Genomic DNA, 24,318 nt, shown 5'->3' with positions numbered 1-24,318 from the left:
CCCAATGGCACTGATGGTTCCACTGGCAGACCAGGTAAGGCCGGCCGGGGAGCGGGAGGGTGCAGTGGCACCACTGGCCTCGAAGGGCCTTCCTCATCTGAGGAGCCATGAATGAAGACAGCATTGGGCTGAGGGAGCAACAGTGCCTACGAGGCATCGATAGCCCCCAGGGCACTGGAGCCAGCTGAGTGGGGAGGACATCGAGGCGTTCCAACAATGGCTCCAGCAGGGATGCCACAATAACTGGTGCTGGTGGTGGTACTGGCTTGATGCCCCACATGGCTCGATCCACCACCAACTGCACCTTACGCTCCAGCTCCTCCTCAAAGGTCGCTGACATGAGGACCAGCTGAGAGGGAGGAGGGGTGGCACGAACTTCCTTGGAGCCTCGAGGAAGGTCTGTACTTGGCACCAAAATTGGTGGGGATCAGCTCGAAGCCCTGAAATTGATGGAGAGTATAACCTCCTCACCTCAAGGATGCTTTGGGGGCATTACGGCAGAAACTGGAGCCAGCCTAAGCACGGTTCTGTGCGTCGACGGTAACTGGTGTCGATGCTTTCGCCATTTCCCATGGTGCTCGGCCTGGTCTTTCCCCAGCATTGAGGTGGAAGGTAAAGATCCAGATGTTCTCAACCTAGAGGAGACCAAGGAGAGCCGAACCTCAGCCCCCTGTTACCAGTGGAGGGTCCGATGACGAGGGATTGATGTTCATCGGTTCCACACGATCCTTCGGTGTCAAAGGCACTGACGCCGACTTCAAAGACTCAGACCTCTTAGAGCTGAAATGCTTCTTCATTTTGTTGAGATGAGCCTACCAGTTATTGGGAGTCATCTGATTCCAAAGCCAGCACCCCCCGAACATCGTGGGATGCCCCCAGGTAGAAGATGCACATGTCGTATGGATTTGTGATGGACATAATCCAAGGGCACTGGGAGCACCAACAAAAATCCGATGACGCCATATCAAAAAAATAAGTCCGGTGAACACTCGATGGCCTGCGGGCCCCCAAAGGACACTGCTACAGGGAACGAACCACACAATGAAGACTTACCACGCCGCAGGACTAACTAAGGCAGGGGAACCAAGAGGGACCCGACACAGGAAAAAAAGACAACAATTAGCCAAAAGTGGATGTTTTCTAGAAGAAAAGAGAAAAACTCAAAGACTGCGAGACGACAGCTCTGTGGGAAAAAAAAAGAGACTGAAGAGGGACCCACATGGAGGCATGGATTAAGGTGTGCTGAGCTGCTCAGTGTGCCAGTCAAAGTTCTAGAAACTTTGACATAAGTTTTCCTTGCCAGGCTCCATGTGAGGACTCCCATCCTGCTTGTCCTAGGAGAACATAAAAAATACAGTTTTCCTCCCATCTTTATTTATTTAAAATAGTTATAACTTCACCATCACCAGTTCTGTGTGAGTACCAAATACACATACATATTAACACAAATAAAACAAAAATAAAATATATAAATACAGCAAGTTTAAGACATGACATAGGAAATAATGGGAGTTATGCAGGTAAAAGGGAGGCATCCCAGACTTATTCCTTCGATGATCAGAATTAAATCTATTTAGTGTCAAGGCTTCAGGGAAGTGAATAAAAGCCACATCTCCTGGTGAGTGAATAACCTTTTGGGATCAGGACCAGAAGTGAAGCAGAGCCAAATAAAGGAACATAGAGGTGGGTTCTATCCCCTGAGCACTCCAAATTTCTTTTTACAGGCTCCTCCAAAATACTTTTTGATAATTTCAATACAGACTAAATATTGTTCCGATATCCCCTTTTACCACAGTAAATATTTGGGAAAATCTGAAATTTGGCCAGTAGTGGAAGTCAAGCCCTCCTGGGAGTGAAGTAAGCCAAAAAGGAATATCTGGTTTGGAAATATGTAAGCTTGTTAGTAGCCATTTTGTTGTTCTGGGAAATCTGTTTTCGTGAACAACGTTGGGACTTGATGGTTACCTCTGAAACAGGGTATTAAAAATGAATTCAGCTAAACCACAGTGTGAGGACTGCTGATCAGATTTGCACTTTCTGCCAGTTTAGTTGTTCCTTGAAAGCAATTATCCCTTCTCAGCACTGTAAACAGCTGACCTAGTTTAGGTTATTAATGCGATAATGCAAAGGCTCTACAACTCATTTTCAAAACCATTTCTAAAGCCACTTTGTGCCACATCCAGTATATTGCACATGAAAGCTAAAAGTGCTAACCGAAACCAAAGTCACTTCTTTTCCTCTTGCTGGTTGCTATGTTTCAGTCATTTTGCTGATGAAGATGATACTGAAAGTCAAAAGTTCCTCACAAATGGATTTCTTGGAAAAAAGAAGTTGGAAGAATATGAGGAAGAGCATGTGAGTATATTCATGCTGATCGCTGAGAAATGCTGTGGCAAAATGGCGTTACTGAGCACTACCAATTCATCAGTTTGTTCATCCAACAGGGGCAGGAATAAAGGAAGAAATCCTTCACAGATAGCTGCACATAGCACTCATTTAAAATGCATTAAATTCTATGAAAAATTAAAACACAGGCTAGTACAACACACTGTCCTATTTGCAAGTTTTATCTGCCATTAAGATTGCTTGGTTTCAGTCAAGTCAGTCCAACACCCTGAGCACTGCAAATCAACCTTGTCTAATTATTGACTTGGATATGATCACTCCCTCCCCAACCACATACATATAAACATAGAATATGATGGCAGATAAGTACTGTAAGGCCCATTTATTCTGCCCAATTTAATTCCCAGTTGATCTCTGATTTTCTCTTCGTCTGTGCTTATCCCATGATACATACAGCTATGAACATTTGATAACTATTTATCTATCTATAATGAATGTATATATATCCCAGTAAAAGGTGACGTTTAAAAGACCAGCTCATGCCAAAAGTGGGAGAGGCATGCACACGTCGGACCCGCGCGTGCCCACAGAATTGTATAAGCTGCCCAGATGTGCGCGAATCTCCCACAATGCACACATCTCTCTTGGATTTAAAAGGAAAGTGGTCTGGGTGGAGTATGGATCTTTTAGGGCATGGTCAAGATATTTGTACACAAATACTTATGTGTCTGGGCGCATGCCCAGGTCCACTGCCGCATAACTTTACTTTTGCTATGGAGGTCGTATAACTTAAAAAAAAAAAAATACATTTCTGCCGGGTTTAAAGAGTCTGAAGTTCCTGGGGAAATGCAGGATATCAAACCAGAGGGGTTTGGAGGACCTCGTTCTTAACTGGGTGAACTGCTGGAAGAACTGGTGAAACTGGCAATGGCGTGGACACATGCCCATTGTAAACTACCCTGACTTAGTGGCAGAATCTGGATTTGTGTGCTCACTTAAAATTGGGTGCACGTTTGCATGCTGCCAGGCTATTTTATAAGGTGCAAGCGTGCAAGTTATAAAATGGCCATGTATCTGGGTGCGCACCAATGCACATAAGCCAAAGTGTGCCCGCATGACGGTGTGAAAGTTACCATCCCTGGGTTTGATTCACAAAGCTTTTTTTTCCCATTGACACCGATTGGGAGAAAAGCCTTAGTGAATCAGGCCCTTAATAAAGAAAGGCTACAGCTAGGCTAATAACATGTCTGTTTCATGAAAAGAGGATATAAATTTGAATCTAAAAGGTAGCATTTATTCACTATTGTCATTTCCAAAACATCACACTGTTTAATATACTTTCCTTCTTTTACTCCCAAAGCATCCTGGGACCACTTCACTTGGAATGTCGGTATTTAACCTCAGCAATGCCATTATGGGCAGTGGAATCTTAGGGCTGTCTTATGTCATGGCCAACACTGGAATAATACTTTTTATGTAAGTATAGAAAAAAATTAAAGAAAACAACAACAACAAAAATGAATGTTGTATCCAGAATTTTAGTAATGTTACCACTAAACAGAATTGTCCTATTATGATCTATAAGTGAAACACATGATTTGTTTTGTTTTTAAAGCAGATTTATTCCCACACCCCAATATAGACATCGGGACCATTGCAAAATTAGACCCTTTTCAGAAGCAGCACTGAGTGTTAAATTTACCAACATCAAGGGCCCTTTTTCCATCAACCATACATACTCACCAAAATAGCCACTAAAAACAAGTGTCAAGTGTTGTGACTCTAAGAGGCATAGGGATAACTAGTCATCAACCACGAATACATGGCATGAAACTGGAGACTGAAAGACCACACAAAAAATAAATCAACACAAGCTTTGTAAAATCTGACTTGCCTGTTCAGGCATTAAGGACTGATAATTACATTGAGATTCTAAATGTGAAAAGCAGAGAAATCTCAAGCTACAAACCACTCATTAAATTTGAATTTTCAGAATCAACAAGACTCAAATTATCATAATTGACTTTAACATCCTTAGTGTTAACTGAGGATACAGACTACCAATGAATATGGAGAACTTGTGTAAATCCAGGTAGAAGTAAACCAAGTGAGTCTGATCCTCCCAAGATCCTTCAATAGTGGATGTGGGAAACAGGGCTATAATCCCATCCTCATCTTGGTCAGTAATGACATTGCCTCACCAAGCTGCAAAATGGTCATGGATCCAGTCCTATATACCCAACACTGCCCCATTTCCATCCAAGTCTATCCAGTTATAATACCAAAGACAGTAATATTTTTCTATCACTTCAACTTCAAAAACACTGTATGACAGAATTTTATAGCATACTTGATTGAGCAATAGTAGACATGAAACCTAAGACAGAAAACTACAAAAAATTTTGTCTGGGTGGTACAACACCCTGCCAAATTTTAGAGCCCATGAGGCTAGAAAACTAATGGGACTCACTCCTGACCTGACCATGATATACAACTATAGCCAAACGAAAAAAAATCAATCCTTTTGCAGATGATACCATCACAACAGGAGAAGAGCTTGCCATTAGATTGGCAGAAGAACCATGCAAGTTATGATAGGAACTGATCAAAAACACAAAGATGACCCACAATAGTAAGAAAGCTTGGTCCACAATCAAGAAAATGAGTAATGGTCTACAGAAAGCAGAACAACACTACAGTGTAATACCTAACCAGATTGTACACCAACTGCTTGAAAACAGCAAACCACCAAATAAAAAGAAAAGGCAACAACAAAAACATCAAGAAGAGAATAACTTTAGTGACAAATTCACAATAACAGCAAAGGAAAAAGCCAACATAAACAGGAAGACTTGGCAAGGCCGCAGACCTCGATAACATCTGCATTGAATAGATTAAAATATTTGGACTAGCAACAAGGGACTATCCTGTGCAAGAATACTTTGTATACCCAAGATTCAGGGACAAGCATAAGTTGTTGAGCTTTTGATACTGATTAGACCCCATAAATCCAAAGAGCTTTTGACCAATGTCCTTGCTTTGCCACCTCTACAAACTTTAAGAACTTCATCTTGAATTAGCTGTCACTCATTTTAGAAAAACAACTCATCCTCGGTCAGGTCATGTACAGGCAAAGTGCTGAGTTTTACCCAGCATATTAAAATGATTTTAAAAAATGCGAAATCACTGTAGTAACCTTTGTTGATCTCTCAACATCATATGATAATATCAACCATCAAATGTTGCTTTGGTGGATCTATAACATGAAAGAGGAATACCATCTAATCCATATAACATGCTTCCATGTTGAACTTTTAGGTAAATGCCATGCAGACTACCATAAGGAAATGTATTGTACTGCTCTTTTTTTAACATCTACACAAATAACCAATCAAGCTTTCCAGACACGTGCAGCTTTATTTATGACTCAAAAAAAAAAAAGCAGAACACCTCAAATACAAAAGGAAGAGGTGTGAACCAAATTCAAAATGTTTGCAAAAATCAAAAAAACTGTTACTAAGTTAAATATATACCACTCTGGTATCAGAGAAAATTGTACGTGTTCTCTTTGTCTCTTTCCCACAACAGGCTTCAGGAAATTCCGAGGCTACACGTTGGATTCAAATCATCTACCAGAATGAAATTCTTAAATGCCTATTAAGTTAATGCAACAATTTTAAACTCCTATAAACCAGGTTTCACTTAACTTAAAGATAAATATGTTGAAATCTATCTGAAGTATTTGCTGGAAAGATGCCGCTCACTCAGACACTCTCAACTTCTATAATGAAAAGACCCGACACGGTTCAAGTTTTGACAGATACACTGTCTTCTTCAGAGGCTCATATCATACATCTTAAACATCTCCAAAAAGCATGAATGGCCTCGGAATTGCCTGAAGCCCATTGTAGGCAAGAGAAAAAGAGATTAATTCTCACACATACAATTTATGTGGTAAAAATTTAACATTAGCAACGATTTTGTTGATTTTTGCAAACCATTTTGAATTTGCTTCACATCTCTTCCTTTCGAATTTCATTCGGCTTTATTTATGACAATGACCTAACAATAGTGAAAAACAATTTGACAGTTTCACTAGCCAGGCTGACAACTATATCATTAATCAAATTCTACCACATCTAAATAAGATGCAGCTCAGGCTCTTCTACTTGTACAGTCCTGGAGTGACATACATCTGATTTACTACACAAATCCAATATACCTCCAATTGATCCTGGACTACACACGTTCTTTCAATATCCAGATAGAATATTTATATTTTGGATTATTTAGCTGACCTTTTCAAATAAAGGCCAAGACTGTCTACAGCATTATTATTATGCAGGTACAATTCATCCCTGCTGTAAAAAGCTCACATTCTAAAAGCCTAGTTTTCAAATCTATGCCCAGTACAGCATTAACATGCATAAGTGAATGCCTGAAGAGCAATATTAGTAGTTTATAAATTGTACAGCAGGAGCTACACAGCTTATAAAATACTATGTATTTCAGCACCAAAAGTGTGAGCTTATGTTTCTGAATGCATGGATATTTCCAATACAAGAAAACACATATGTATTTATTTAACATATTTCTAGCCTGCTCATACTAAAACTATTGTACTAAGTGAATTACTATCTCCACCTATTTTATAAATACACACAACTATATTTTTTATGCATAAAAATTATAACATGTAGGCATAATAACCCCCATTTATATGCAGAAGTAGGTATTTTACAAAGTATGCACATATACCATTTTGAAAATACTTATGTGTGTACTTGAAATCACTGGTTTGCTGATACCTCTACCAGTTCACCCAGTCCTTTTCCAGTTCACCTAGACCCTCCAGCACTTCGTCTTGAAAGCCTCCCACCAGATCCCCCAGACCTGCCACCCATAAACTGCAGTCAACAGACAAGTCCAATTTCACTTGTGTCAGTCAATTAGGGGCGGATTTTAAGAGCCCTGCTCGCCTAAATCCGCCCAAATCCGGGCGGATTTAGGCGAGCAGGGCCCTGCGCGCCGGTGAGCCTATTTTACATAGCCTATTTTACGCAGACCCCGGGACTCGCGTAAGTCCCGGGGTTCTCCGAGGGGGGCATGTCGGGGGCGTGTCGGGGGGCGGGCCCGGTCGTCGCGGCATTTAGGGGGCGTGCCGGCAGCGTTTTGGGGGCGGGTCCGGGGGCATGGTTACGGCCCGGGGCGGTCCGGGGGCGTGGCCGCGCCCTCCGTACCCGCCCCCAGGTCGCGTCCCGGCGCGCTAGCGGCCCGCTGGCGCGCGGGGATTTACGCCTCCCTCTGGGAGGCGTAAATCCCCCGACAAAGGTAAGGATGGGGTTTAGACAGGGCCGGGCGGGTGGGTTAGGTAGGGGAAGGGAGGGGAAGGTGAGGGGAGGGCAAAAGAAAGTTCCCTCCAAGGTAGGCTGCACGGCTCGGCGCGCGCCGGCTATACAGAATCCATAGCCTTGCGCGTGCCAATCCCGGATTTTAGCGGATACGCGCGGCTCCGCGCGTATCTACTAAAATCCAGCGTACTTTTGCTTGCGCCTGATGCGCCAGCAAAAGTAGGCCAAATCGCGCGGTTTGAAAATCTACTCCTCAGTATGTAAAAAATTGTACGAACAAATTTGGCAAAGTATACCTGTATATCTCTTACAAAATAGCAAGTTGCAAACATACTTCTGAAGCCTGCCCCAGAAAGTCCCCAGCCCGCCCCTTTTATCCCCCCAAAAAATGTACACATGAAATGGAAAATGCATATGTCCTTTCAACATTTATAAAATAGTATATAATGAGTACATACTACTTATGTACTCAAAATATCTGCTATTTTTATGCATGAAACCCCTTTGAAAATGTATTCCTGAGTACCTATGACAAAGGGGAAAGAAATTAAGGGGTAGATTTTATAATTTTGCATGAACGCGTACTTTTGTTCGTGCACCAGGCGCGAACAAAAGTACGCTGGATTTTATAAGATACGCGCATAGCCGCGTGTATCTTATAAAATCCGGGGTTGGCGCGCGCAAGGGGGTGCACATTTGTGCAACCTGCGCGCGCCAAGCCCAGCGCGTGCTGCCTGTTCCCTCCAAGGCCGCTCCGATTTCGGAGCGGCCTCGGAGGGAACTTTCCTTCGCCCTCCCCCCACCTTCCCCTCCCTTCCCCTACCTAACTCACCCCCCCGGCCCTATCTAAACCCCCCCCTTACCTTTGTTGGCAGATTTACGCCTGCTGAAAGCAGATGTAAATCTGCGCGCGCCAGCGGGCTGCTGGCGCGCCATCACCCGAGCCGGGGGCTGGTCCGGAGGCCTCGACCACACCCCCTGGCCGGCACCATGCCCCCGGGCCCATCCCCCGAAACGCCGCATTATGCCCCCGAAACGCCTCGTCATTTAGGGAACGCCCCTGACTCGCCCCTTTTACGAAGCCCCGGGACTTATGCGCGTCCCGGGGCTCTGCGCGCGCCGGTGGCCTATGCAAAATAGTTGCGCCGGCGCGCGCAGGGCATTTAAAATCTGGCCCTAATTGTCCATAGTCATTAGGGGACGTTGGATTTGAATTGTGGTTTCCTTGATTCTTAGCCCATTGTTATTGGTCACACCTCACACAAAAATAAAGTTCAAAAACAAGGAGGTCGGTCAGCATGCAAGACATCATCATCTGTAAGCTTGCAAACTCAAAATGGGAATGACACCCATTTACAATCGGAATTGCTGTGCTTAGTTTATGTTACTCTAGTGCTGAGTATATATGCCCAGTGTGAGAACATTCAACAAAATTGACCTGGTGCTGAATGACAGCTTTCCAGTGATCACAAGCTGTCATAAACCAATTAATCTCAACAGGTTGTATAACCTTTTGTAATAGCACCAACAGACATCCAAAGAGTCGTAGCCAGCTAGAGAGGAAGCAGCCAACATAGAACTCGAGTCACCCACTGTATATTTACACCATAGCAAAAAATTTGCTGAAGTCATACAAGAACTTCCTCATGACATCAGAAGTCATTAATACCATATCTGTAGCTTCCCATATGGAGGTGTTGCAGAGGCAACTTGGAGATCTTACCATTGAAATTATCATGGGTATCAGAATGACTAAGCAACTTTCTGCAGGATCAGAACATTAGAAGATAAGACGTGCCTTGCGGGGTCAGACAAATGGTCCATCAAGTCCAGCATTCTGTCTCTGACAATGGCCAGTCCATGTTTCTTGGGAATAACCAACAGATCCTAATAGGAAAGTCATGTTGCTCACTCTCAGAAGAGGTGGAAACACCCAAAATCTACAGTATCTAGCTAATAATTGTTGATAGACCTGTCCTCTAGATCACCTCAGTAACTGAGTCGGCAGATTAAGATCCAAAATGGGGATACCCTACCAGGTTTGAGACTTGTGCAGACCTCTCTCTTTGTTTTAGGATAGTCCCTGCATAGTGCAGGTTCTTATTGAGGTCAAGTATTTCTGTCCTAGGCATTCGACTGGATTTTCTAAGTTCGCAGAACTTAGAAAATCCGGTGGTCACAGGGGGCGGGGGAGTGAAATGGGGGGGCGGTCCTGCGCTAGCCGGCAGCGATCGCACCGCCGCGGTGCGATCGCTGCCGGTGTCGTGCCAAATAACTACACCATAAAAGGTGTAGTTATTGGGCGCGAAATAGGCAGCAAAAAGGCTCCTTACCTTTTCGCTGTCCGTGCCGTCCTCGCAGAGTCAGCACTGGTGACACCCCGACTCCGCCTCTTCTAGGGCCGACTCCGCCCCGATGTAGGAGCGCAGGCGTGCGCTACCTTCGCTAGCTATCGCAGGCTTGCACTGTTAGCGCAAGCCTGCGATAGCCTTAGAAAATAAGGCCCATTATCTCTTTCCAGCTAATTTTGATCTGTTCTGTAGATCCAACATTCTCTTCCCAGATATGAGTGACACCCTGGATATCACCACCACCATCACACACAGAAAAATGGTGTCTAATAACTAAACTTGTTTGAGAAAATTGTCTTACATATATAAAAGCATACATACTCAAGCCTTATTTAAGGGTCAGATGTACTAAGAATTTGTTCCATAGATGGAGAATGGGAAATACTCTTTAGTACATCTGGGCATAGTGTTTTTCCTCATCTTGGAGAAAGGATGAAGAGAATCATGGATCATTTCCAGGAATGAGTTTGCATACAGCCTTGCAAATCTACACAACACTAATATAAGCAGATAAAGTGATCTCTCTTCTGGAAAACTCATGCTTCAATAAATTGGTTATTTATTCAGATTTTTATATTCTACTTTTTGGCACTTCAAAGTGTACATCAAAGCAGATTACATTCAGGTACTATGGGTATTTCCCTATCCTCACATGGCTTACAATCTAATTCTATACCTGAAACAGAGAGAAAAGTAACCTGTCCAAGGGGCAACAGTGGGATTTGACCTCTGGTTTCCCCAGGTCATAGCCTGCTGCTCTAACCACTAGGCTACTCCTCCTCTCTAGTTAGTCTGTAGGGTGCCACCCATCTCATATCATTTTTCTACACCAGACTAACCCAGCTACCATGAATTCAAAAGGGGTAAAAGACTGATGCATATTGCTTCAGCTTGTGAATCAATAAATGCATATTGAAATTGAAACTATATGTACATTTATTACTAGGTTAGTATTATCTACTTAGAGGCTATTATTTGTGATGTAATTCCAGTATGTGTATATGTATATCAAAATAAAAAGCACAATTGCATTAACTCAAAAAGTCTATAAATTACCTTAAATTATTTTTTATAGAATTCTACTCCTGGGGGTTGCACTATTATCACTATACTCTGTTCATCTTTTATTGAAGACATCAAAAGAAGGAGGTATGATGGCAACCATACTGTGTGATATCTATGTAAAATGTCTATAGCAAATACAATTTCTTATCATGATTCCTTTCATATTTTTTATCTAGGATCATTAATTTATGAAAAGTTAGGCGAAAGAGCATTTGGGTGGCCTGGAAAAATTGCTGCTTTTTCTTCAATTACATTGCAAAACATTGGCGGTAAGAGGAAACTTACTATTACATTATGAGTTATCTGAGACAGTTTTGTTGCTCACCAGTAGCACTGCATCCCTAAAGTTCAAGTCTCCTGTCTAGCAAAATAAGTGGGGTTCATATACAATATGGAAGTGAAGCACTTGGGCCACTGATGGCCATGCACAGTTGGATCCTCATTTTTTAAGACAAATGCTGGAGGGTTCAGGCTTATGAGAAGCATCACTTCTAGTCTTCAGTCAGCTGAGATTCTAGTTGGAATGGACTGATTGTTGGTTGCAAAGATCATAATCCAAATAAGCATGGCCCAAACTTTAGTTGTGAACAAATATTTTAGATGACAAACCTTAGTATCGTTCACCAAAATTAGATCCAGGTAACACACCTAAGACCCTTTTACCTGAAACAAACTTTGGAATAAAAAAATACTGACCAGTGATCAAGATCCTCACAATGGCAAAACAAGCTTATGTATCAGAAAAACAAGGCGAAAGTCATAAAAGGGGTAAAATACATCTATCAATAACTAATTACCTCAAAAGAATCTTCATTCAAACTGTGTGCTGAAAATCCCACAGAGAAAAATGATTTGGATCATTAGATACCACAAGCAGATACATCTCATCAACTCTGTTGTAAACTAAGCTTATTAATACAGAATCATGCTGCACCTCATTAAAATTCCAACAAGAAATAAATAATAATCAAATGCAGTAGAGGGCCCTAGAAAAAAGCCTCTCTATCCTTTATGAAAGCACACACACCATAAACTTGGAAAAAAATAAATAAACGTAGGAAATTAGAGAGAGAGAGAGAGAGCACTTAACTTTCAGACCTATCCATGGTACAGTATTTGCGCATGTAAGTGGACACGTGGAGATTAATGCTTGTATTATAGAAACTATTGGCAGAAGCTGCACAGTTTATAAAATACTGCATTATTTCTGCTCCAAAACTATAAGCATAGGGCCTGATTTTAAAAAGCATTTACATGCTTAAAAATTGGTTTCACACATGTAAATGCAAAAGTGGACTTTTGCAAATTGATACAATACATGCCTTTGAATTGTCCATAGGTTATGCACAAATAAGTGCACTTTACAGAGGTAAATGGCTTTATTAAATTGCTACAATACTATGTTACATTTACACATGTAAGTCCTTTTAAAATTAGCCCCATATGTTTCAGTATGCATATATATTTCCTATGCAAGAAAATGCATGCTTCTTCTACCTATTTTCTAAACATACATGCACATATTTTACGTGCAAAATAGTTGTGATGCTGTGTGAATAATGTAGAGGAAGGTATGAGCAAGTACTTGGGATCACAGTTCGCCAATACCTCAATCAGTTCACCCAGTCCTTCTCCAGTTCAACTGGACCCTCCAGCACTTCACCCTGAATCCCTACCAGTTCTCCCACAACTCCCACCCTAAAACTGCAGACAATAGACAATTTCACTTCCACAAGTCAGTTAGCAGGTGTAAAAGTGTATGAGCAAATGTGGTCATGTATACGTGTATGCCTCTTACAAAACAGCAACTACAGCCCATATTTCTGAACCCCTCCCCAGAACACCCCAGGCCACTTCTTTTTTCCCCTTGTAAAATGTATGCACGAAACCGAAAATGCATGCATACTCTCGACATTTAGAAAATAGCATAGACATTCTTACATGCTACTCACACATGCAAATGCTATTTTTATGCATGAAAAATTCACTTCTTACTATTCATATAGAATTGATTTATTTTTACCCAGTAAATGAAGTCTATAATGGTTTACAACTTATATAGTATATGCTATTAAAGAACTCAAATACAAGGAGATGTCACTTGTACACCTAAGGCTCAATATTCAAAGCCATTTAGCCAGATAAGTAACAAGTTATCCCACTAAATGGCAATTTTTTGAATATTGGCTCCCTAGGCAAGTTATTATTTAATATTTAAATATTTAAATTTGCAAGTTATTATTTCAGCTCTGCCACAAGAATCTGTAGCAAAGAAACATTGTGCTTCTTAACTTTGCTCTATCTCCGTGACTTGCTCTACTCAAGGTCAAGAAAGTCAGTATCCTTATAATCAGATTCTATTTTTGGAACCTAATGATCTATTCGATGTCCCGTTATGTGTTCTTCAGCACCTGGCATGTATAAGGGCTCTTTTTATGTTAATTAATGTGCTATGAGTTATTAATGGAGTCTTTCAGCCTTTAGAGAAGGTCATTTTCAAACTGACTTCTGTGGGTAAGAGTGTTTTACACACAAAAAAGGCCTTTTATAAAATTGCACACCCAACATACAAATAAACTTGCACATGCATGTCATGTTCACATATAACTTTACCTGAACGAAATGGAGGTGTTCTGGGGATTTTAACTCATTTGTCTCTGCACATTGGGGTAGATTTTAAAAGAAGCGCATGTGGCCTATATGTGCACGCGTTACCCGGCACATGCACATGTATGCCTGATTTTATAGCAGGTGCGCACATGTTATAAAATCCAGGGTCGGTCATGCAAGGGGGTGCACAATTGTGCACCTTGCGCGCACAAAGCCCACTCCGAGCAGCACTGCCTTCCCCTGTTCCCTCCCAGGCCGCTCTGAAATCGGAGCGGCCTCGGAGGGAACTTCCCTACCCCCCTACCTCTCCCGCCCTTTCCCCCTACCTTTGATGACTTCTTTTTTTTATTTCAAAACTTACTTCAGCCCTGGGGCTCAAGTAAGTTGCGCGCACCGGCTGACTGCCGGCACGCGATCTCTGACACAGTGGCAAATGGCCGCTGTGTCAGAGGCCTCTGGCCCCGCCTCTGCCCCACCCATGCTCCGCCCTGGACTGCCCACGTTCCACCCCCTCTCCACCCCTTTTTGCAAGCCCCGGGACTTACACATGTCCCGGGGCTTTACGTGCATCGCTGGGCCTTTTTTAAATAGGCCCGGCGCGCGTAAGGCCGGTTGCGCGTGTAAATCCTCCAGATTTACGCATGTAACCTTTTGAAAATCCGGCCCATTGTTCCTTGTCACTTTTCAGTCTTACAATTCCTTCTTTCTCTGACATATCTGAGACATATTTTGCTCATTGCTTTACCTCTTTAACAATCTTTTCTTCCACTTGTACTTTTGCCATCCTGATTTCTTTCTCTGAGCATATTTAGCAGGAGTCTTTGCCACTTCCTGGCCACCTGAATATGGACCTGCTTTATGATAATATGCTATAGACAGGTCTCTTCTAGAGACACATGAATCACAAGTAACTAATGCCAGATAATTATTCACCTGAGCTGGTAAAAAAAAATTGAAAAAAAGAAGACATTATAAAGTTCTAGTATTTTTAAAGTGCAGCACTTTCTAAAGCACCCCCCCCCCCCATCCAGTTGGGTTTTCAGAATATCCACAATGAATATGCATGAGAGAAAATGTGCATGTTTATGGAGGCAGTGCATGCAAATTTTCTCTCATGTATATTCATTGTGGATATCCTGAAAACACGACTGGCTGGGGAGTCCCCAGGACAGAGTTGGGAACCACTGCACTAAAAGGTCTGAGAAAAGAAGTTTGGATTTATTAGACCCTGCTATAAAGTCTCTAGAGTACTACAAAGTACTGAGCACTGTTTCATACTTTTTGCTAAAACATTGCAATGAAAGTATCAGAAACTAATGGGCTTTCCTGTATATATCCTTGAGCTTGTGATTACTGGCTGGGACTGCTGCACACTTTACTCAGATTCAAGTTAAGTTAGTTCACTTTATGAAGTATCAGTGATCCTTACATAGGGCAACCAAAATAAGATCAGATGAATTTAACATAAATTGGAGTACCAATATGATGCAGAGTGATTTTCAAACTATTTCTGCATGTAAATGGCTTATTCTAAAATTGCGTGTGTTTTGTGTGCAACATAACTCAAATTTGTCCATACTTTTATGTACACAAAAAACATGTGGTCTGGGGGCTGGTTTTTTTATTTTAAAAAGTATACATATAAATTAGATTGCATGAGCTATGCCCTGCAATTTACATGATTTATGCACTTTGGTAATGCCTAATTTACACAGGTTGTTATAAAATTGCCCACCTTATGCATGCAGCGCTTTATAGATAATCAGTTTACATTGGATCATGCATTATAGAATACATAAGCATGTAAATATGAAATTTTGTTTGAACAGCACGCAAATGCAATTTTGTCTGCATTGAAAATTCTGAAAAACAAAGACTTTGGAGGGGACCAGATTATAATTGTGACAATTATATGTGAGAATTAATTGATTAAGCTATATTTCTCATGCAAACATTTATCAGGGTGAAGACTGAGCAATTTTAAGATAACCAGTTTATCAAGATAGATCGCTAGATAGCTTCAGAAAATTGCCTTGTAAATTGTAATATTAGGGAAAAAAGTACAATTTTTAAAATAAATAAAATATGTGATCCTTTAAGTATAATTTTGTTGCTAAAATGGCTCACTGAATGATAACGGTTGAGTACTACTGTTTTAAATAAATATTAGCAACAATATGAGAAATATTTTTGTTTTTTATATAATAAAAACACACTTTTCATTACAGCTATGTCGAGTTACCTGTTTATTGTTAAATATGAACTTCCTGAAGTGATCAGAGCATTCATGAAGCTAGAGGAGAATTCTGGGTATGATGTTCTGTTTGGTTTTAGACTCAAGTTAAAATATCGGTTGAACAAAATTGAATAAACTCATCTTTTCTTCTTCCTTTTTAGAGAGTGGTACTTAAATGGTAACTACCTCGTTATCTTTGTATCTGTTGGAGTTATTCTTCCACTCTCACTTCTGAAAAACCTAGGTAAAGATAATTCTGTGTTCTATTATCCAAATTATATTTTTAAGATTATCTTACAAGATTTACCTATTTGCGCGGACTCTCTTCTTCTCGTTACTCAGGTTACCTTGGCTACACAAGTGGATTTTCTCTGACCTGTATGGTGTTTTTTGTTAGTGCGGTAAGTAATGATCTTTCTGACAGATAAGTATACACTGAGCCAGTTTTTTGTTGTTTTTTTTTGTTTTTTTTTTTATTTATACTTTATTCAATTTTCATTTAAATCTTAAACAAAATTAAAGAAGTAAGACAGATGTACATCACTTTACAAAATATCCAAATGTTACAACATTAATTTCCATCTTCATTACTGAAACTATAACATGGGGGAGACTATTTCAAAATTATTAAACATAATTGACTTCACAGTCTAATTAAAGGAGAGAGAGACTAATTGGCTTTATGGATCTTCGCTACTTCTCCGTACTACATCTTTATCCAATATAAATGTCTCTAAATGTAAGGGGTCAGAAAAGCTGTATTTCTTTCCCTGATAGGTTACTAAACATATGCTAGGATATTTTAAAAAGAAACTTGCTCCTATGGCAAGTAATTTCACCTTTAGGGATAGAAAATGTTTCCTCTTTGCCTGCGTAACCCGCGAGACATCGGGGAACATTAAGATTTTCTGACCACAGAAATTAAGATCTTTGTGTTTTAGGAAATCCTTAAACACCTTGTCCTTGTCTGCCTCTACCTGCATAGAGACAAATAAGGTGGCCCTCTTATGGATTATGTCAATTGATTCATCCAGAAAGGTCGAAACTCCAATACTTGAAGTTTCTACATTTTCTTCTACTTTTTCCCCGATTTTACTTGAAAAGTAAAAAATTTTGGACACCACTGGGATTTCTTTATCTTCATAGAGTAAAACCTCCTTCAAATATTTCTTAAACATTTCCCAGGGTGACAAAAGCCTTGTTAATGGGAAATTAATTAGTCGTAAGTTTTTATATCTAATTATGTTCTCCATATTTTCTATCTCTCTATGGATAGCTATACTATCCTTAATATGGGCAGATTCAGTGTTTTCTAGTAATCTAATCTTATTTGTTATTTTCCCCATATCTTCCTTTAAGCTGGTCACCTCCTTTGTATGTTCCTCTATTTTTACTTTATTTGTATTCACTATGGCAGTCAAGGACTCTTTCATTTGAGATACATTATTGTTAAGAACAGACATCAAATTCCAAATATCCTTCAGGGAGATGTTATCAGGAGGATCACCAGGCCATTGTTGTGGCCTATCGGATTCCTCCATACCTTGCCCTGAACTCAAATCTAATGAAACATTAGCTATCTTAATTCCTCCTGAAACAGCACCTACTTCCTCTTTTGGAGAGGTTTCTGATTCTAGAGTCAAAAAGTCCCTTGATAATAATGTCTGTGGTTGTGGAGGGTGTGCTGGTCCTTCACCAGGACTAAAGGAGGCCAAGAAGTGGTCTCCTATATTGTCCTCATTTGGTGACTCAATCCGTCTAAAAACGTGATTGTCCATTGGTCCCCTCGATGGTATAGGGGAAATTGGGAAGCTCTTTACTTTTCTTTTCCTCCCCATATGGCCTGGGGATGAATAGATAGTACAGCTTCACAATTTTCTTACCTCAAATGACATGTGGTCCTGCCTTCCCGTCCTTCTCCGGACTAAGCCGGACAAAGCCGCGCGCCCCTTACGGAGCGCGCGGCTTAGGTAGTGCGCCGGCGGCGGTGGTGCGCCGCTTGCCATTTGATTTTATGCAGCAGGCGCCGGGTGATGATGTCACAGTCCCGCCTCTCTCTCTCTCGGGTTCGTCGGCGTTCCTCCGAGGCTCCAGGCAAGGCACAGGTACCACAGGTGTCACGGGCAGTCTGGGGACGTCTCTCTCACCTCCCAACGCTCCCCAAATTATCCCACGCCTGCCGCTCGATTTTATGCAGCAGGCGCCGGGTGATGATGTCACAGTCCCGCCTCTCTCTCTCTCGGGTTCGTCGGCATTCCTCCAAGGCTCCAGGCAAGGCACAGGTACCACAGGTGTCACGGGCAGTCTGGGGACGTCTCTCTCACCTCCCAATGCTCCCCAAATTATCCCACGCCTGCCGCTCGATTTTATGCAGCAGGCGCCGGGTGATGTCACAGTCCCGCCTCTCTCTCTCTCGGGTTCGTCGGCGTTCCTCCGAGGCTCCAGGCAAGGCACAGGTACCACAGGTGTCACGGGCAGTCTGGGGACGTCTCTCTCACCTCCCAACGCTCCCCAAATTATCCCACGCCTGCCGCTCGATTTTATGCAGCAGGCGCCGGGTGATGATGTCACAGTCCCGCCTCTCTCTCTCTCGGGTTCGTCGGCGTTCCTCCGAGGCTCCAGGCAAGGCACAGGTACCACAGGTGTCACGGGCAGTCTGGGGACGTCTCTCTCACCTCCCAACGCTCCCCCCACTGAGCCAGTTTTGATTAAAGCTTGGGATAGAGGACGAGGTTAAAAGGTGCCAAAAACATGCAGTTTCCTTGCATGGTTTGGAAATAGTACAATGAATTAAAACCCCTGCAACTTCTTGAATGAAGTAGAGAATTATCATTGCAGCAAAATCTTGTGCTAAAAGACCTATCGGACTTTTGTACAATCCTTAAATTTAGCAGTTTCAGGCAACAGCCCATAAAGTGTTATTGAACAAGTATTTATTTGCTTGAGTTTTTCATCTGGAATTGTTTCCCTTCCAAACGTTGTAAGAAAGTAGGGGACAATTTACTAAAGCGTGTTAACAGTAATGCAAGCTTTAAAAGTGATAAGTATTTATTTATTTTTAACTTTTATATACCGATATTCCTGTATAGAATACAAATGACACCAGTTTACAATGAACAGAACATCGCATGTAAGCGTTACATTGAACAAATAACCATGTATGTACTTTGAACAAATAGAAACATAGAAATGACGGCAGAAGAAGACCAAACGGCCCATCCAGTCTGCCCAGCAAGTTTCACACTCTCTTTTTTTTCATACTTATCTGTTTCTCTTGGCTCTTAGTAACCTTTTGGTTCTATTACCCTTCCACCCCCACCATTAATGTAGAGAGCAGTGTTGGAGCTGCATCTAAATGAAATATCTAGCTTAATTAGTTAGGGGAAGTAACCGCCGCAATAAGCAAGCTACATCAAATAACATCGCAAATGAACGTTGCATTGAATAAAAAGGGAGACATTGGGGAGGAACATTACCTGGAGAGCCCTCTCCTTGAGAGAGGTTTGGTTGGGACTTTTCTGAGAGTTTTACTCCCTCAACGACGCACCCGGAGGAGAAATCACTTCCGTGTTCTGGTTCCGCCCCCCGTGATGTCACCGTCGGGGGACGGATTTTCCTGCCTTTAAAATCCAAGCGGCTACGGTGTGGAACCGGAGGAACATTACCTGGAGAGCCCTCTCCTTGAGAGAGGTTTGGTTGGGACTTTTCTGAGAGTTTTACTCCCTCAACGACGCACCCGGAGGAGAAATCACTTCCGTGTTCTGGCTCCGCCCCCCGTGATGTCACCGTCGGGGGACGGATTTTCCTGCCTTTAAAATCCAAGCGGCTACGGTGTGGAACCGGAGGAACATTACCTGGAGAGCCCTCTCCTTGAGAGAGGTTTGGTTGGGACTTTTCTGAGAGTTTTACTCCCTCAACGACGCACCCGGAGGAGAAATCACTTCCGTGTTCTGGCTCCGCCCCCCGTGATGTCACCGTCGGGGGACGGATTTTCCTGCCTTTAAAATCCAAGCGGCTACGGCGCGTCGCCGTTGGCGCGCAGCTTAAGCCGCGCGCCAAAGGGGCGCGCCCCTTCTAAAAAATTTTCTTGCCCACTAAAATTTGTATTATATCTTATGGGCAGGAAGAGGAAAGTAAAAGTTTGGACTTCCTCCCCTGGAGTTTCCTTGAGGGGACCGATGGACAGACACGTTGAAAGAGGGGTAAGTCAAGCTACAAGAAGGAATATCTCGGATATTTCATTTTCTTCAGGATCTCCTGAAGTCCAACGACCACAGCAGTTAACTCAACCAAATCTTGGAGATCTAAATATTACTTCTCAGACTTTGAGTGACTTAGATAAAGTTGATATACATTCCACAAAGAGAATACCTAATTTAGATATTGTTTCGGATCAATTGGACCCAGGCTTGATGGAAGCGGCCGGGGGATCCATTGTTCCAGAGAACATTACCTTACGGGATGTTTGGATGGCAGTAGATAATCTACAGAAAATAATGGCTAACTCTATTGAACAAAATAGAATTATTACCGCTGAATTTAAAAATGCTATAGAGGGGCACAGTAATCGTTTATCACAGTTAGAAGAACAAAATAAAAATTTGTCTACTCAAATAGATGTGCTTAAAGAAGTTAATAATTCCTATATAAAGGATGGGTTAGTAATCCATAGACAGATGGGAAATCTTGAGAATCAAAATCGTGTGAGAAATTTGAGGTTATTAAATTTTCCAGAAACAAGATTAATATCTGCTATGGAATTACTGAAAAAATATTTAGTAGAGATACTATCTATTGAGTCAATTGACGAGGCCAGTATATCTAAAATATATTATGTTTCAAAATCTAGATTAAATACTCAAATGGGTTCAGAGGATATGGATACGGTACAACATTCTCCAAATTTAACCTCATTCTTAGAAGCGTCTCAAGATGATATATCACAGAGATCTACATTGTTAGTGACATTTTGTAGAGAGCGAGATAAGAATTTGGTATTAAAAAAATACTTTGAAAAAAAGGACTACAATTTTTGTGGTCAACGGATTCAGATATTTCCTGATGTGTCCAGGGCAACTCAATCTAGACGTAAACAATTTTTGACCTTTAAGCTTAGAGTGTTAGCCCTAGGGGCAACATTCTACTTAAAGTACCCATGCAAGTGTTCTGTGATACATCAGAAAAATAAATTTATCTTCCAAGATCCCTCCCATTTGGAGTCATTTTTGGTGGACAAGGAAATGGTTGAGAAATGAACTGCAAAAATTTATAATCTCTCCTTAATCTGTGTAATTGAATACAGTTTACTTTTATTATTTCCTGTTAATACCTCTCGTGATGTGGACTAAATATGCTTAGTTGAATGAAAAGAATGTGAGAATATTTATTATTATATGTTGATTGTCTTCATAAAGCATATTTTCTTGTTTTCTTTTGCAATGTAAAATTGTTTAAAGAATTTAATAAAATATAAATTAAAAAAAAAAAAAAAAAAGGGAGACATTGAAAAAACAAGGGATAAGTACTTGCATAATGTAACACAAGTGGTTAACACAAGTTAACAACACTGTTAAAGCACATGTAAATTAGCTTGTATTATTAACACAAAATGTCAGTGAAGAGATGAGATGCAAAAGTAGGCTGAAGAGATCAAAGTAGTGAAAAATAATGTGTGTTAAATGCACAAAATGTAACGCAGGTGCATTAATATAAGAAAGGTAAATACATCTAGGGAGTTGTAGTAAAATGTATGCTTTACTGTCCTCGTTAATGTGCATACTTTTATACAAATACTTTACGATCTTTGTTAACTTGTGCCTTATTTATATCTCATTGAAACAATCGATGTTAACACAGTTTAGTGCTTTGACTCCTAAATCTTTGGGCAAAAGATATGCTATTTAAAAATGCTGCAAGTAAACTGACTTCAATACATTGGACCAGATTTTAAAAGGTACGTGCGGGCGTATATTTGCGTGCAGCCACGCACATGTTATAAAATCCAGGGTCGGCGCGCGCAAGGGGGTACACAATTGTGCAACTTGCACGCGCCAAGCCGCACAGCCTTCCTCTGTTCCCTCCGCCCCCCCCACCTTCCCCTCTCTTCCCCTACTTAACCCGCCCCCCAGCGCTACCTAAAAAAAACCCCTTAACTTTATCCTATAAGTTGCACCTGCCTCCGGGCAGGTGTAGGTTGCGTGCGCCGGCCAACAGCCGGCCCACGATCCCGGGCACAGCAGCAAACGGCAGCTGTGCCTGGAGGCTCCGGCCCTGCCCCGCCCCTGGACCTCCCCACCACGCCCACACCCCACCCCTTTTTTCAAGCCCCAGGACATACGCGCGTCCCGGGGCTTGCGCGCGTTGCCGGACCTATGCAAAAATAGGCTCGGCACATGCAGGAGGGTTTTAAAAGGGTTACGCATGTAACCCTTTTAAAATCCGCCCCATTTTGTTTATAATATAAATTATTATTATTATTCATGATATGCTTTACCCTCCCAAAAGATGTTGAAAATGTAGAACAAAAAAGCACACCATCTCAAGTGTGACCACCTCCTCTCACCTACCTAAAATTAAATTCCCCACCCCACCCCCATCCCAGATTTCTTAAATAGTGTGACAACCCTGTCACACTATTTAAAAAGAAGATTTTTATTGGATGGATATGGCTGTAGCAAAGGCAATTGCATACAACAATTCAATCACTAAACAAGTACTAGCATTTATTCAATTACAAAATATCAATTACTAATATATTCCCAATTCCCAGGGTGACCATGCTTTTACCTGCTGAATTTCCACTCACCAATTGCCCCAAAGGATCATGCTACAGCAACATAGTGCAGTTGGGGGATGTAGGGCCATTGAAGCCTCACACCTCAGGTTATCCTATAATTCTATCCTGATTACTAACTAAAAGGTGAATTTTAAGACCTACGCGTGGAAGCATATTTGCAGGCTTGCGTACATGGACACAACGATTTTAGAACATATGCACGTATATGTACGCATGGTATAAAATTGGCTATATGTGCATACATGTGCACGTAATTTTACATTGACACGCTTATCTGCATGCCAATGTTGCCTCGATATATAAATAGAGGGATTTTATAAGATACATGCGCCGACCCAATTACCTGTTTCCCCAGTTTGTTCCCAGATCATCCCAGTAAAAGAGAGGACTTCCTAAACCCCCTAGCTAACTTGCCTCCCTTTTACCCTATTAGCCATGACCCTTAAAACCCTGCTGACTAGCCTAGTCCATAGTCCATAGCCGTCCATAGCCGTCCATAGCAGAAGTAATAGATAGGAACCCTGGCGCGCTCTGGTGTGCGTAAATACTTACGCGCTGGTTTCATTCATATTTCCAGCAGCACCCTTGCCCTGCTTCTTTTATGAAAAAGACATTTTACTCGCATTCCAGAAGATACACGAATACCCGGGCACCTCTTAAAATCCACGTGGCACACGCTGGGGCCGAAATATGCACATATCTCCCGGCTTTGGTGCGAGTAGGGCTTTTAAAATGCACCCGTTAAGTTCTCTGCGGGGCAAGGAAGTCCTGCTCCATAAAAGAGCAGGTGTCACTCATTAAGCATGCCAACACAATCTGAGTGGTACGCAGACCAATCCCAGCTGTTAAAGCCAAAGACTTGACAGGCAACTCATCTCGCTGTCACCTACCGATGCAACCGTAGGAGCAAGAATACCGCACTACTTGGTATTCTCTACCCGGCCAGCTTTCAAGAATTGCATATGCCACCCACCCCAGGTCATGGTCAACCCCCGCTCTATGCCACGACTGTTCAGCGATCCTCCACACCCCACCATGTCATATCAAAACCATGTAAGCCATCCCCAAGTGGCTGGGCTGGGTGGGGAAACCACTGAAAGAAGAGGCTGGAAGGCAGGCCAGCCCGCCTTTAAATTATGTGCGCTGCTCCACCCCCCAGCCTCTGCCCCCTCTCTTGCTCTAGAGGCAGAGCACCTTCTCGGTTGAGGCCTCCCCGCCTTAGCTAGGGCAGGGTGGCTCTTCTTTTTGTACATTGCTTTTTCCAAAACTTAAATCTGCTTCAATCTCTTTTAATAAATGTATTATAGTGGGCCTTCGTTATCACTACTTTGTAAAAATATATTAGTTTTGACAAATGCAAATCTTGTTACCCCTCAAAAAGTAATAAATAGGACACACTGGAGGTAATTTTCTAAAGGATTTAAACAGTTAAAACTGGGTTTTATGCACAAAAAAGCACTTCAAGTGCATAAGTGGGCTTTTGAAAATTGCTATGATAAATGCTATTGAATTGTCAATAGGTTTTATGCATGTAAGTGCACTTTAAGCACTTAAAAGGGCTTT

The 24,318-nt window shown here is 41.8% G+C and overlaps 1 protein-coding gene across 3 annotated transcripts in view; it reads left to right on the top strand.

Moving 5' to 3' along the window:
* The window catches only part of SLC38A4 (solute carrier family 38 member 4), a 186,603-nt gene that overhangs the window by 132,946 nt on the left and 29,339 nt on the right, over positions 1-24,318 (top strand). For all 3 annotated transcript variants that reach the window (XM_029616423.1, XM_029616424.1, XM_029616422.1), the window contains exons 3-9: positions 2,262-2,355; positions 3,707-3,822; positions 11,124-11,197; positions 11,290-11,382; positions 15,952-16,033; positions 16,121-16,203; positions 16,302-16,360. In XM_029616423.1, coding sequence (XP_029472283.1) covers positions 2,262-2,355; positions 3,707-3,822; positions 11,124-11,197; positions 11,290-11,382; positions 15,952-16,033; positions 16,121-16,203; positions 16,302-16,360 — 601 coding nt within the window. The remainder of the gene's footprint in view (positions 1-2,261; positions 2,356-3,706; positions 3,823-11,123; positions 11,198-11,289; positions 11,383-15,951; positions 16,034-16,120; positions 16,204-16,301; positions 16,361-24,318) is intronic.

Source organism: Rhinatrema bivittatum, chromosome 9 (assembly GCF_901001135.1).
Source record: "Rhinatrema bivittatum chromosome 9, aRhiBiv1.1, whole genome shotgun sequence".
Lineage (NCBI taxonomy): Eukaryota > Metazoa > Chordata > Amphibia > Gymnophiona > Rhinatrematidae > Rhinatrema > Rhinatrema bivittatum.
The sequence above is the reverse complement of the archived record's forward strand: the minus strand, read 5'-3'. Positions and strand labels throughout refer to the sequence as shown.